The following is a 14,855-nucleotide window of genomic DNA, read 5'->3' on the forward strand; positions in this document are numbered from 1 at the left end:
GTAACGTCAATATTTTTTACTCCTTCCCTTCGAAAATATGGTATACATTTGGAATTAAATTTTGTACGATTCAATGATATTTATTTAAACTTTAACTGATAATTGAGAAAGGAACCAGCTTTATTAAAAAAAACAAAAAACATTCCACTTGACCATAAAAATAAAAAAAAGTGCACAAAAAGATGTTACATTTTTTGGTTAACTTTGGCAAAAAACTTTGGGTTCTATACTTAATATTTCCGCCAAACAATACCTTTGCTTTAAAAAAATAAAAATGAAAACATTAAAATAGTTATTAAACTGAACGTTACTGTATCTGCGTAAGAGAACCCAGATTTGTAGAAAAACAAAAAATTGTTTATCTTTAATTCCAAATTTATTAGTGGTATTTATTTATCTGAACGAGAAATTTCAATTATTTTGCGACCTAAAAATACAACGTATTTAACTGCAAACGCTGAATTCTATGTGATGCCAATTTTTTGAGATATGGTAAAACTATACTTTAGCAAACTTACCTTGTACACTATTTTTTTAGGCACAGTAGCTTTGGTTTGACTTAAACTTAATTAGTATATTCTTGTTAAAAAAATTTGAAAGTTATGTAAAGAGTTATGAAAGAGTAAAAATTTTAACTGAAAACAAATTTTTATTTTCTCGCTATTTAATTTTTTTTAATTTAAAAAATTCGTAGGTAAAAATTTCAATACATAATAATTTGCCGAGTAAGCAAATATGCATGTAAGGGGTAATAATTTGTTTCTCGCTTTATCCCAAATTGGTTAGAAAATCGTACAGCGATAACCGTTGCTTACGCTTAGTTTTCCAGTTCCCGAAATTGAATATAAGCCAGCTAAAGTGTAGATAGTTCGCGCAAGGTATCTACTGAGCAACAATTTATGTGTAACCATAAAGTAACTTATATTGCGGAGACATTGTAGAAAACATCTGTATCTTATATCTTTACGATTTATTTTACACGGAATCAATAAACGAGTTAAACCGTCACTGCCCTAAAGAACAAAAGACATATAAAAGAAACAATATAAACTTGCGGGAGGTTTCAGCTCATAAGCGTTATCTTTGTTATAGAGGCCTTGTACAAGAGCCGTCTTTCGTAAAAAATACGTGAATATGTCTTTTTTACGAGGAGAGATAAGATTCCAGTTCGGCAAAAGAAGTCCTAAAATAGTAGTGTAAAAGGTGACGAACTTACGGGCGAAGCAGCATTTTTCGGTTCGGACGGCATATACACACCCACATACGAGCAGAAGGAAGGTTACGAGGAGGCCTCCCGTCAGACTGACGAGTGTACTCATTTGCAAGGGTTCTGGAACAAAAAAGACGTAAATTACGGAGGTCAACGAGTCATTTAAAAAAAATAAAACTAGCAAATTATAAACTACGCTGCAAAATTTTATTCAATATTTACCGGATTTGGATTGTTATTTCAGTTGCGTGTTCGTGGTGTAAACATTAGCGGATTTTTGTTTAAAATTGAAATTAAATTCCAGCAACCTATTCGTTGACGAAAAATGTTATCGTATGGTTTGGAGCAAAAAAGTGCATAATTAATTTTCGACACTCGGAGACAGGTTTTGCCCTACTTTCCCTATTCAAATGTGGCAATGGAGACTTTTAAAGATAATAATAATACGTATACCTTCTGGAGACATTTAATTAAAGCCAGTTCTTAACTTCAATACTCGCAATTTCGAATAAATTTTATACGGCACCACTCATAATTAAACTTATGCCTTGGGGGTTTCCAGCATTTTGGAGCGTCGGCTAATTGAATGGATTTAATATATTCTATTTAGACTGATTTATGAGACTGATTTAATGCCGTGATATTTTCATATAATCGAAACGTCAAATTTAATTTAATTACAGCGAAAATCGATATTACCTAATCATGAGCTTCACAAATGGCTGTTTCCCAACTTACCGTTAACGTAGAGTTGTACAGCATGTCGATCAGTTCCTCGATCATTTTCTACAGCTAAATAATACGCTCTTGAATCAGTCGCTGAAGCATCTTTGATGTGCAAAGTGGCCAAGTAACAGTCTTCTCGTTCTTCCTGCACCACCTCGTCCACCTTGTATCGGCCTGAATAAAAAAGCGAAAAAATATTGCATGTCCTGATATTTTTTTACTGCTTTTTAAAGTACTCAAGTCATTTTTAGCATATTTCTAAAAGCTTTCGCTTCACCTAGATTAAGTCGTTCGAAATATTATGGTTTTTTAAAAATTCCTTTCACTTTAAAAATCAATAACACCATCTATCAAAAATAAAAATAAAAAATTTAAGAATTAAATGGATTAATTGTACTTGAAAAATAAAAAAAGTCTATAACTTCCCTTAAATCTGTTTAGAATTAGAAAAAAAGTTAAGAAAAAAAAGTTCAAAAAAAATTAATTTTAGTTAAAAAACTTTCTATTCAAAAGGTTTTGTTCTCTTATTATTTATTTAATAAATATAAAGTTAAAATAGAGGTTTAGGATTTAAAAACACAATGGTAAATTTTTCGATAATGTTTAGTGATTACATTCTATTCTTCAATTCTATTAAATTTTGATTAGAATCAAATTACAAATACATATTTTGTGATATACTGATACAATAGTGAGTTTAAAGCCTGAAGAAAAAATAATAAATAATAATGAATTAATCTTTTTTTTTCAACTTCTGATAATTTATTGCAGAATATTGATACGTTGTGAAAGGTGTTATGTAAAAGCGAATGAAAAATAACACAAACGTTTTACTCTTTCCTTTCCAGTTTTATTTTTTATTTGCTACATGTTTCGACCACTTACCATTTGGCCATCTTCAGGCATCAATTTTGCGTTCATCTTTTTCTATTCGCCATTTTGTTCACAAGTAGCAAATAAAAAATAAAACCTGAGAGGAAAGATAAAAACGTCATTCACCTTTTGATTATTTTTTTCTCGTAATCAAAATTTTATGATTTCTATTGTCGTTCTGAAGCAAATAAAGATGCTTAGATAATGTTTTGCACAAAAACTTTGTAAAAAAATTGCTACTAGTCCCAATGTAACTAGGTTTATTTTAGTTATTAATTTTTACGTAATTAATTATTTTTGGAAGTAATGACATTTTTTTATGATTTTTTTCATAAATAATATTTGATCATCGCTTGTTGTAAAATAATATAGAAATAACTTGAGAACGACTTAACATTAATTTTATTACCTAACTATTTTTACATAAGATAAAAAATTGTAGAAAAATTCCGAAAAAAATAATTATAAAGAGTTTATTTATTATTAGGTTTTGAAGAACACTTAGTAAAAGTATACTTTTAGCGGACTTATCTAAATTCACGCCAGCGTTTACAGAATAAAAATAATAAGACCAACAACAAATAAAAAAAAACCAAAACTAACGATGCCCTACAGAATAACAACTTATTAAGTAACTATAACTTTAAATTATTCTTTTGGTTACTGAAAAATAAATTTCACATGATAATTTTTGATTTTGCGATTTTTGTAAAAACTGTGAGTTATGGCGTTCTCAAATCTCTTAACTAAACGGTAAATGACTTAATACTTCTCAGCATTCTTCCAATAACCTTAGGAACATATTGGATACTTAAATGAAATGACGGTTCGTAAAAGCAGAGTGTTCGTAGTTCAACCGGAAAATGAAGCTTTCTCCAGCGTACACGGAAACTTTCGATACAACAAATAAACCGAAACAGTATAAAAATGGACGGGTTATTGCACATATTAATTTTTTACACAGTTTTATCAATAATTGAGCGCCAGACAGGATGAGTTGGGACGTATAAGAAAATAAAACTTTGGCGAAATATTAAAAAAGTTTTCGCACATCATCTTCTCCGTAATATATTTATCAAAAAAGTTTGAAAGGGTTCAGACGTTTCTTAAAAAAATTATCCAACTTTAAAAAAATTCCAGTGGTTATGAAACATTGAAAAACGGAGGCGTGTCTGCGGGTGTTACTTATCCAGCGTATTATGCTAAATGGGAAATCCTTAAGGCAAATATTTCATTATTTGATCGGATTTCCTGCAGTGTTGTCTGATTTATTAGGTTCGATATCGTGTGTGGTTAGGACAAGATGGTGTGCGATTTCACAATGCAGGTGTTGCGACGAAATTTCCTAAATTGCCCGCACTCTCATAATATTCGCCAGAAGGAAATCCGGATCACAAAGAAAGCTCGGAAAAAGTTGCCAACATTGTTTAAGAAATCACGCAATTTCTTGTTTGTCATCTGCTTATATTAAAAAGTTAAAGTGAAAAGACATAGATTCCACTTTCGGTGACGTGCGATTTATTTTTTTATCCAAACGGAAAAATATGTAGCAGCATGAGCCAAATTAAACTTTCGAAAATAAGCACTTAATATGAAATGTCAGGAATCGGGCGCAAAATTGCAAAACAGACACTGAAACTGATATTGCTTTAGTGGGAATTTATTTCGCGTGCGGGTCGCGAGCTAATTCCACATCAAGGATCAATTTGCAATAACCGTAACAAAGAACAAAGATTAAAATTCAAACACATTGTAACTGTTGTTGAGAATCATTTCATTGAACCTTTTGAACATGGCGTTTTATTAAACAAAAAGCCATTCACTTGGAGAAATTACACCTAACGATTCAATTACCAAACTTAAAATGTAATTATTTAACACAGCAGACCTCTGCGTATTCGCTTAATTTAATATGAGACGAGTTGATGTGCCTTCGAGTTGTTGATAACAGAAATGGGAAAGACAAATTATATGGTTTCCTGTTCCACATCAACCCACATTTCATATTAATCAATGAAAGGACTCTACTATGAATAGAAATGTGACCCAGTCTAGATTAAAATTTACCTCATATAGGTGAATAGAAAATGAGGTCGTAGCTAAATCATGCTCTGCAAATGTGAATTTTGTTTCGCAAAAACGGGAATACAAACCATTCTTTATGAAACCTGAGGATATGTTGCAGGTTTTTAGACGCTTATTGCACCAAGTGCTGGTGAACACGCACAAAAAAGCCGAAGCTTCAGAATTGGTAATTTAAGTTCAATCAAGCTTTTCACAATTGTTTACTTTACATTAAATTAAGAATTTTATTATATTTTACAGCTTTATCTTTATCTCTAATTTTGGTATGATTTTTCCACAATTTCTTGTAATTAAAATTAACTAATTAATGAATTATTTCGTTACTACTGAGTAGCTGCAAAAAATTTTATTTCTTGTTCTTGAGAACAAGCGATGTTTAAGTATTAGTTTGTGCAAAAAAATCCATAAAAATGTCGCTAGCCTCAAAAAAATAATAAACAAGAAAAAATGAAAATTTCAAATAAACGTAACTTTGGTCGTAATAAAAAATTTCTTAAAAATTTTTGCTCGAAAACATTATATAAGCATGTCTGTTATGGAATAACACTAGAAATAATAAAACGTCGATTAATTATTATGTCCATATTAAAATAAAATAAAAAAAATCACAAGTACATACAGAGAAAGATATAAAGTACCTATTTAATAGGAAACGCTGACTTCGTGTGACTGATAATAATTATTGAGATATAATAAAAAGTTCCTTCAGCAGACTCCTCGTCTAATATGTAGCAAAACATTTTCAAGATCCAAAGCATAGTCAAATACAACTGAACTGAAAGTAACTAAGAAAATTATTATCGTTGACGTTCGGTAATTTTTTAAAGAATCTTCAAGCAAGTTTACTTCGTTTTTTTAAGTACTATTTTAACACCATTTAATGACAATTACAAGTCATTCATAATGTTTGACTAATGAGGACAGCACAAAAAAATTAAGTAAAAATTAAGAAAACAAAATAAAAGTTAAAACATTTGCCAGAACAAAAAGATAAAACCTTTAGTGTGTAATGTTAATGTATAATATTCAATAAGTTTTTGTTTGATTTTATTTTCCTTTTAAATTTTATTTCAGTTTTTCATTTTTTTGTTACTATCAGAAAGATCAAAATCAGTAAACAAAAACATAGCTTGTCATTTAAAAAACATGACAATGTGACAATAAAATTATCCAATGAACAAATAGTTATCTACAGACCGGTTTCACTAACAATAAATGAGTTTATATTCTCACCTGAGGATGACCACTTTGTGGTTGAAACGCGTAGTGTTTTTTAAATAAAGGTTTGGTGTGTCGGTTTTTTTTTAAACTTTGTTTATTTTGACAATAAATAAATCGTCAACCAGTAATTTGAGCAAAAGAATTTATTGATTAATTAAATAAAGAATTGTTTCACCAATCTTTTGTAGTGATTATCCAAGTAGAATACAATGTTTTTAGTAGTAAACCGTGTTAAATTTTTCGACTAATAAAGTAATAAAACAATAGTTTTTTTGTTGAAATTTACGTTTTGTTTGCAATTAGCGAAAAACACCAAAATATTTTAGAAAAACATCTAAAAAATGTGTTTCATTTATAATTAAAAAAAATAACTTTTAAGAGACTTGCTCATTTTTTTAACTTCTCGGCTTCAAATTTCTAAAAAATAGTTGTTTATTTGTCGAGTTTGAATGTAAATCAGACGCTTTATTTCACGAGTGAGTGAGAAATGCCAAACAGTTGCCAAAACTTTCCTTACACAGAAGAAAAACCGTTTTTCTTGACAGTGTCTCAGAATAAATATTAATGAAGCTCTAAAGTTCTTTTAAGCTAACTTATTTCCATTTTTTTATTATTTTTGGGTTTGATGCAATAAATTTCTTAAAAGGGTGTGTTTCTGATAAACTTATTTAAAAAATGAAGCAAATTACACTAAAAATTTTTGGGTTAAAATCATCAGAAGGTATTAAATTTACGACAAAAAAATGCAATAAAATAGAAACATATGGTATTTTATTTAAAAGACAGGGATTTGTATTGTAGCTCGTTTCCGAAACCTTCAATTAATTGTTTTAATATGTAAACTTGCTGGGACACTTTATTAAAAAAATAAAAAAACAACTAAATGGTAGATAAATTTGGCGTTGAAATGTTTCAAGATTTTATTGTCTATTTTATTATTTAATTTTCAATATTTAAATGTATTTACATAAGTTAACAAAGTTTAAATGTGCCCCAAATTTCTTTGTGTAAGATTGCTGAACAAAGCCCACACTTTTGAAGTTTTTTATCTCATCGAAACCTCGCAAGATTGAGCTATGCCACAGCTGGTGATTGTTTGTCACGATGTCCTAAAAGAACATTACCATAACCCTATAAAAAAGGTTCATCCGGAGTAGATCAGGAATCGACAAGAACTTTGTAGTCGAGATTATTAGAAATCGTAAGGTTACTGTCTCCGTCAACAGACTCAACGCTGCTTATAACGGATATCCACACTGGCAACGACTTCGACAGTCATCAAGAAAATACCGGCAACCACTATCACACAAGATCAAGCAGAAGCGCTCCTTTCCCTGACCTTATACGGAGCCGGAAGTGGGCCTTCCGTGATTATGGGAATCACTGGCGTCATTGGTTTTAATGCTTTGTATTGCCGCCATAAAAGCTTCTTTCCCAGGGAATGTTTCAAGCCAAACCAAATGTTAAAAAAACGCACAAAAAACACGGAGAAACCAATCGTTATTTAATTTAATAACAGTTTTGAGAAGCGGAATTTTAACACATTTTTGTGCAAAGTAGTAAATAATTGGAAAGTTCTGTGTAGGCATTTCTAAATCCGGTGTTATCTGATTCCAGAGATTCGTCGTGTTCATAAATATGACGCGTTCAACTTTGTCGGTGGTTTAGGGGCAAAGTTATAAAAGCATGTGTGGGATTACAGTGTATTTCCCACTTCTTAGGATCTAAACGACCTTCTATAACTTTATCTGCCGTTGATCGTCCCTCTTATTGCAGTTCGCCTGCGCCAACTTTGCACATAACCGTACGCAATAATTTACTTAATTCTTGATTAAAAATTTATTATGTATGAGAGCCTCAAAAGGCCCAAAATATTAAAACGAAAATAGATAACGCCCGGTTCGTAAACGCAAAGTCAATATTTGAAGCTAATCTCGGGATATATTAATTTGAAAGGTATATGCAGGCCTTTGATGATGTTAACTTTATTAGGCACTAGGCGCTCGCCTATAAAACTTGCATTTTAAACAGCCGCTCAAATGATATTATTCGTGATTGCGATATTTTATAAAAGAGTTACGAAATGAGGTTTTTTATCAGTGCATTCTTACCCATCTCGGACCCGGCTTCCAAGCGAAGCGATCCCCATTCCCAAGCAACTACTCGAGGCCTGGGATCTGCACAAACTACCATGCTAAGATCCGCAAGCTCGCCCTTTTCCACGAACACTTCTGGGGTCGCTGATTGCCGTAGGACTTGGGGTGCACCTAGAAACAGTGGGAGCAAAAGTCATTTATAGCCTGTTACGATTATTGAAATTAAGGGCGGTGATAATCTTAATAATCATCGGATTACTGGGACACTTCAGGCAACGTAAACTGGTTATTGCTAATTTAAAGTCGCCTAAAACCGTTTAGAGCACATTTGCAACAATTGCTGATTTGAGTCGAGGAGTGAGGTTTTCGGAGACTAACGTTTTTACTAACAGATCAAAAAACTTAGACATGAGCAAGATTGATGAGAAGACAAATGTAGAACATGCATTGAAAATTATATGTAGTAGGGTTCCAATAAGACATTAACAGTAATTTTCCACCAAGGTTTAGACCTAGGGTCGTGGTTTTCCCTCAGAAATTTAACAGTCTTTATCTTAAATTTATTTTATAAACACGGTTTATTTAGACTTTTTTTTTAAATTCCTTTAAATTTAAAGCATCATTTATTGAAAAAGAAATATTTCATGTTAAAAATGGTGGATGCGCCGAAATAATATCTATTGCCTTTTCTGCATAAATAATTCATATTTTACGACAAAAAATTAGTATATTTTCAAATACGTTAAAAATGAATGCTATCATTTATTTGGAATAAAATTTTTCGAATTTCCGTTTAGTTTCCTATTTCTTTTTTTAATGGCACTCTACTACGACGATATTTTTTGATTAAGTTCAGAAACCTTTAAAAACTATATTATTACCCTAAAATCGTTTTGCCATTAAAAAATAAAAATACTTAACATTTTTCTGATCTTGAAAATAAATTAAAAATTTTTTTTTTAAAAAGAATGACACTTTTAACAATTTTTTATATATTTATTTATTTATTTTTGTTAAGCACAAATAAAAAGTAAAAAGTTTTGGGGAAAAAAACGCAATATAAGACGCAGTACAAAAATGGTGGATGCGCCAAGCTAAATACTGTAACTATAAATACAGAAATTTATTTTCTCTAATCAACTGAGCATTTCTGCAAACATAAAAATTTTACCGAATACACAACAGGTTTTTTGTCCGATTATTTAAATCATACAACTGCAAACGTAGGAATACAGGGTGTTAGGGAATGAGTTAGCAACATTTTTTTTTATATGTGAGCTGATGAGTTAAAAACTCTTGTAGCATTTTTTGGTAAAACTATGAATTTTCAATATACAAAAATTTTACTTAATTAAATACCAAATTAAATAATAAATGACTTTCCCCTCAATGTATACAAATACTAGTATCAATGGAAAATGTATTGACTTCTGGGGCATTTCACGTGAAGCAGACAACTCAAAAAAATGCGACAACCTGAAATTTGGTTACAATTGTTCTCTTAAAAAGTGTGAATGTAAATACGTAATGATTTTTTTGTGAGCGACTTATTTAAAAAGTTATTGACTTCTAAAAATTGAGCAAATATTAAACATAACGTTTTTGTAAACTGTTATTCTAATTAAACAATGTATAACAAAATATTTAAAATAATGTTTTATACACAAAATTCACTGTTCTTATTAACCCTAAAATCAAATATGAAATTTAAAGTTTTTTTCGTGTTGAAAACCGGAAGTGAAGTTTCAAATCCGAATTTTAGTAATTTTGACCATTTTTTTTAAATAATTTATATTTTAAAAAATAGCTTAAAATAAATAGAGTTTACACTATAAGTCGCAAAATGGGATCTCTATTCGTTTAGGAGATATAGTACTTAATGTACTCAAAAGCGCGTAATAAACCGGCCGATCACGTACATTAAGTGATGTATCTTCTAAAGGAATAAAGATCCCATTTTGTGACTTATAGTGTAAAATCTACATATTAAGCTATTTTTTGAAATAAAAATAAATTTAAAAAAATGGTCCAAGTTACTAAAATTTGGATTTGAAACTTCACTTTCGGTTTTCTATACGAAAAAAATTTCAAATTCCAAATCTGATTCAGAATCAAAAAGAACAGAAAATTTCCTGTATAAAGGACTATTTTAAATATTTTGGTATGCATTAGTTTTTTGAATAAAAGCTTCCAAAAACTCTGTCTCATATTTCGTCAAATTTTTAGAAGTCACAAAAAAGTGTCATACAAAAAAGTCATTATGTATTTCCAATCATGCTTTCTAGGAGAACAATTGTCCCGAATATAACCGAATTTAAAGATATTAAATTTTTTTCCTTGTTCGCTTCGCGTGAAATATTTTTAAGCATTTATTTTAATTTACGAATATGCACTTGTATTAGTGGATTTATTGAAGAAAGTGTTTATTTAATCAACAAAAAGTGAGATTTTTCATTGACTCGTAAAAACACCAAAACCCTGACATTTCTTAAATCAGAGCTGGTGTTTTATTTTGACAAATTCACGTTTATTTGACGACGTGTGAGATCAATTTTCCCGGCTCCTGTCGCCACTTCATTCCGTGCTGGCGCTTAATTTTTTCTCGAACAAATTAAATGTGGTACAAAAGTTTGGCAAAGAACAGACAAATTAAACTCAATTAACGGAGAGACAGCTGTTGGTGTAGACGTCCAATAAAACATACTCTCGCAACTAAAAGCTGTTTGAAATCATCGGATCGATTTTAACTAGATTGTCAGTTACTCGAACTTGCTTAAGATTGAAACACATCTTCTTTATTTGGTTGTAATTACCGTCAAGTACTTGCTCGGTGGGATTACCAACATCCAGTTTACTCGTCTTGCGACTTTTCCATGATGAATTCCAATTATACGCCACCCAATTTCTTTTTCCGTCTGGATTTTGACAAGAACGGCAAATACTCGGATAATTAAAATGTAAGCCTGCAAAATCCCAACGGAAATTTTTGGTGCCACCGTAGAATTCATCAAATCCGTCACATTTATTAGCAATTTGAATTAATGTGCACCGGCAGGTGAAGGAGGGATCAATTTTGAAATAATGCAAAAATCTGAAGCAGCTATTCGCGAATAGATCAAAGGCATGAACTTCGTCTGATTCGGAGCTTTGAAAATTGGGATACATTTTCTTATGCAAAGTAGGGTAAATGTTGGGACATGATTACATTTTTATTTGATTTCTCTATTTTCTGTTCCTCTATTAGCAAACATACAATCCATCGCACAATCCGCCGAATATTCCGTGCCTTTATTGCAGCCAGACCGTGAATATGTTGAGACCTAGGCGGGTAATTTATTCAGGCAATACGTGGTTTTCTGTACGGTACCTTTATTCCTAAATTGGATATCGATGTGCAAATGTGTAAATTCGCGGTGTATCCTCTATTCGCTAACTTCCATATTTTATCAGTTTATTACTAAAATGATACTATTGTGTTCCGCCTTGAATCGATTTTCCTCCCAACAATAAGGCGTCGCAATGTTTATATATTTATGTTTAGAGCCGTTATGAAAAATGACCAAAGATACGAGTGTTTAACGTATTGTCACGTTGCCACTGTATTACGTTTCTTGTCACACACACCTAATGGAATACAAACACTTGCACTTGCTACAACCAATATTCTAAGTAATCATAATTCAAACCGCAATTTATAATAAGAGCACACGTATTGTCGCAAGATTTACGAGTGTTCTCAATCGGAAATGGAACAAAGCAATTGGCGGTTTTAAATTAAATCTGCAACAGAATATGACACAATTTACAGACAATATCTAAACAGGTGGGATTTGTAAAACAATAGTCACAAAATTCCTTGCTTGGTCAGTGAATCATTAGGTGTTACGACAGTTCAATACACAAATGCACTTTTTTATAATTCAAACAGCGTGTTAAGTTTCCATCTCCGTCATTTGAATAGCTGAGGAGTTTTGTTTTCTTTGCTTCTTGAATTATAAGTCGAGGGTCAGAAACTTAATCAAGCATTTTGTGCATATAAAATAAGAGACTTATGAACAACTAATTTACATGCTAACTGAAATTTTCTCCTACATTAAAAATGAATGATAATACTTGCACTTCCATTTTAACCTGAAACTCCCTTAAATAGAAACTTTGAGTTTGTAATTAATTTTTTGTAATGCTAAAGTGGTGAAGTAATAATATTGCTAAGATTAAGATGGTGAGTTTGAAATACGTTAACTGGCTTACAACGTGTACTTCGACACACTAAAATGTTCTCTAAAATGATGCAAAAGCAAAAAACATTTCAAGGCATTATACAAGATTTTTTCCACTTATTATCACTTCTTGATGACAATTTTGTTTTGTCTATGTTTTTACAACTAAAGTTACTTAAAATAATTAAAACAATCCATTCAGTTTCAACCTGTTATTAAAATAATTTTCTAAAAAAGTTTCTAGTAGTAAAAGCACAAAAATTACCAACAATACTTTTGTCTAAAAATTAAAAATTTTTTTTATTTTAACCCAGCAAATACCAAATTGAAATGTGGAACCTTGAAAATGTATATAAAAACATTATCGCAATAAATAACATAATTAAACACAGAATCGTTTGATTTCGTAGCCAAAAACAACTTTTAGTTTGAATATTTTCCCGGCGCATCCACCATTTTTACACTTACCAATTTTAAGAAAATACTGTTACTTACCAAAACCAGCTTTGAACCTTATAACCTTTTATTAAAATAAGCACATGCAATTATCTCAAAAAAGACTTTCTACTAATAAATGCATTAATGATAATTTACCGAGGACCACTTTTATAAAGATTTAATTTTGACATCAAAATACAGACAATATTTTGATTTAAAATGTGTTCTGGATTTCAGTTCTCATAAAAGCTTTTTAAGTGCTTTGATTAGATCATTTCTTCGTATAAATATTTTATTTCTTATTTTTTCGAATTGTTTATTTCTGTTAATAAAATTAGAATATATATATCTCAAAACAACTAATTTTTTTAGGCCCAGTTTCCGCTAATATATTTAACGGAAAAATCAACACCACTCAAATAAATATAAGATCTTAAAAAATAAATAGATAATTTAGAAAATGTACACAAGATAGAGTTTACTTAAAGTATTATACTTTTTATTGTATCTCAAGAACCCATAATTATACAGAATTCATAGTTAATTTTTTTGTGCTAAATAATACAAAGTCGCTGCAAAAATTATTAGTACCTATTTGTTGTTTTTTGCGAAAAATCGGTTAAAAAATGTCGCTAACCCAAAAAATAATTAATTAAATAAAAATTAAATATTTCCGCAGTGTTTGTGTAAGAAATCACATGTAGATAAAAACATAAAGTAAGCAGTAAATGCTAAATTCTGTGTTATTATTAGTTTTTGGGATAAAATATAATAAAATCAGTAGTTTAATCAAAATCTTTCAAATAATTTAGTAAAAGCAAACGATTCGTAATTTCATATTATTGACTAAAGAAAAATAAACGATTTTTTCAAATATTTTGCTTGATTAGCGGTTGTAATAGGATTAGAAATTAATCACTCACCATGGACTTGCAAAATGATTGGCTCGCTGAGTTCCGACCTCTCCTCCCCCTTGATAATGTTAGTAACTTTACACCTGTACTCCCCCTGGTAGTCGTAAGTGACATTGGCGATGTACAATTTGGCGTCCCTTCCCCGTTCTTCGACTCGATTGAAAGGCGTTGGCAATTTCTGCAGCCACTTGTATGTGGGTTGTGGATTTCCTTCTCCTAAACACTCGAATGTGGCTGGCGAAAATAACGTTACAGTCTTGACTCTTTCCCGTCCGATGCTGATGATTTTTGGAGGGTCTGCACATCAAACAAAAAGCACGAAAATAAAAACTCGCTGTCTGGCGCAATAATGCACCACAAAGGGAACAGATTAAAACCGCATTTACACACAAACGTCGAAATCAGTTAATATCGATTCGGTTAAGTGTTACATCAGGCGAAAGACAGAGACGGAGGCAACACATCTTCTTGGCGCTCAGTTGTGGTTGCACATAATCTTATATGAATTAGGACAGCATCCGGCGAAGTTTGGAGATTAGTAAATCTGTAGTTCGGATGTAATTTGTTCGTTAATTAGGGAAGCTAATTTGATAAGTGCAAACGCCATGTTGGTTTAGGACCAACTGGATGTTACATTTAAATCGCCGGCTCTACCTTGCCTTTGTTGGTTGGATGGTCACCTTAACATCACTTTGAGTGACTTAATAGACCCACAAGTATCCACTTAGACGCCTAACTTAATCTTGACCCTTTATTACAAACACAAAAACTACAAATATTATTCAAACTTAATTAATAATACAACAGCTTCGCAAGGTAAAGTAACAAACAGGTCAAGCTTTTTCGTTCGTTTGTGAAAATAAATAATACGAATGTATGAAACGTAATTTGTGTACATTGCATACATTAAAGCACAAACACAATGAAATGTGAACAATTCAACATTTGCCCTGAAATATTGCTGATGGTAATGTTACACACACAATTTTTTATGCAACTGTACAGTAAACAAAAAACAAAATTCTTAAAAACACTTTCGTTGCATAATTAAAATAATCGTGTAAATAGTTAT

General features: G+C 30.9%; 1 protein-coding gene across 4 annotated transcripts in view; it reads right to left on the minus strand.

Annotated features, from left to right (window-relative positions):
- The window catches only part of LOC655424 (uncharacterized protein), a 141,405-nt gene that overhangs the window by 12,265 nt on the left and 114,285 nt on the right, over positions 1-14,855 (minus strand). For all 4 annotated transcript variants that reach the window (XM_015977706.2, XM_015977705.2, XM_008192535.3 and 1 more), the window contains exons 7-10: positions 13,793-14,080; positions 8,227-8,382; positions 1,949-2,110; positions 1,217-1,330 (exon numbers count right to left, since the gene is read on the minus strand). In XM_015977706.2, coding sequence (XP_015833192.1) covers positions 1,217-1,330; positions 1,949-2,110; positions 8,227-8,382; positions 13,793-14,080 — 720 coding nt within the window. The remainder of the gene's footprint in view (positions 1-1,216; positions 1,331-1,948; positions 2,111-8,226; positions 8,383-13,792; positions 14,081-14,855) is intronic.

Source organism: Tribolium castaneum, chromosome 1 (genome assembly GCF_031307605.1).
Source record: "Tribolium castaneum strain GA2 chromosome 1, icTriCast1.1, whole genome shotgun sequence".
In the NCBI taxonomy this organism is placed as follows: Eukaryota; Metazoa; Arthropoda; class Insecta; order Coleoptera; family Tenebrionidae; genus Tribolium; species Tribolium castaneum.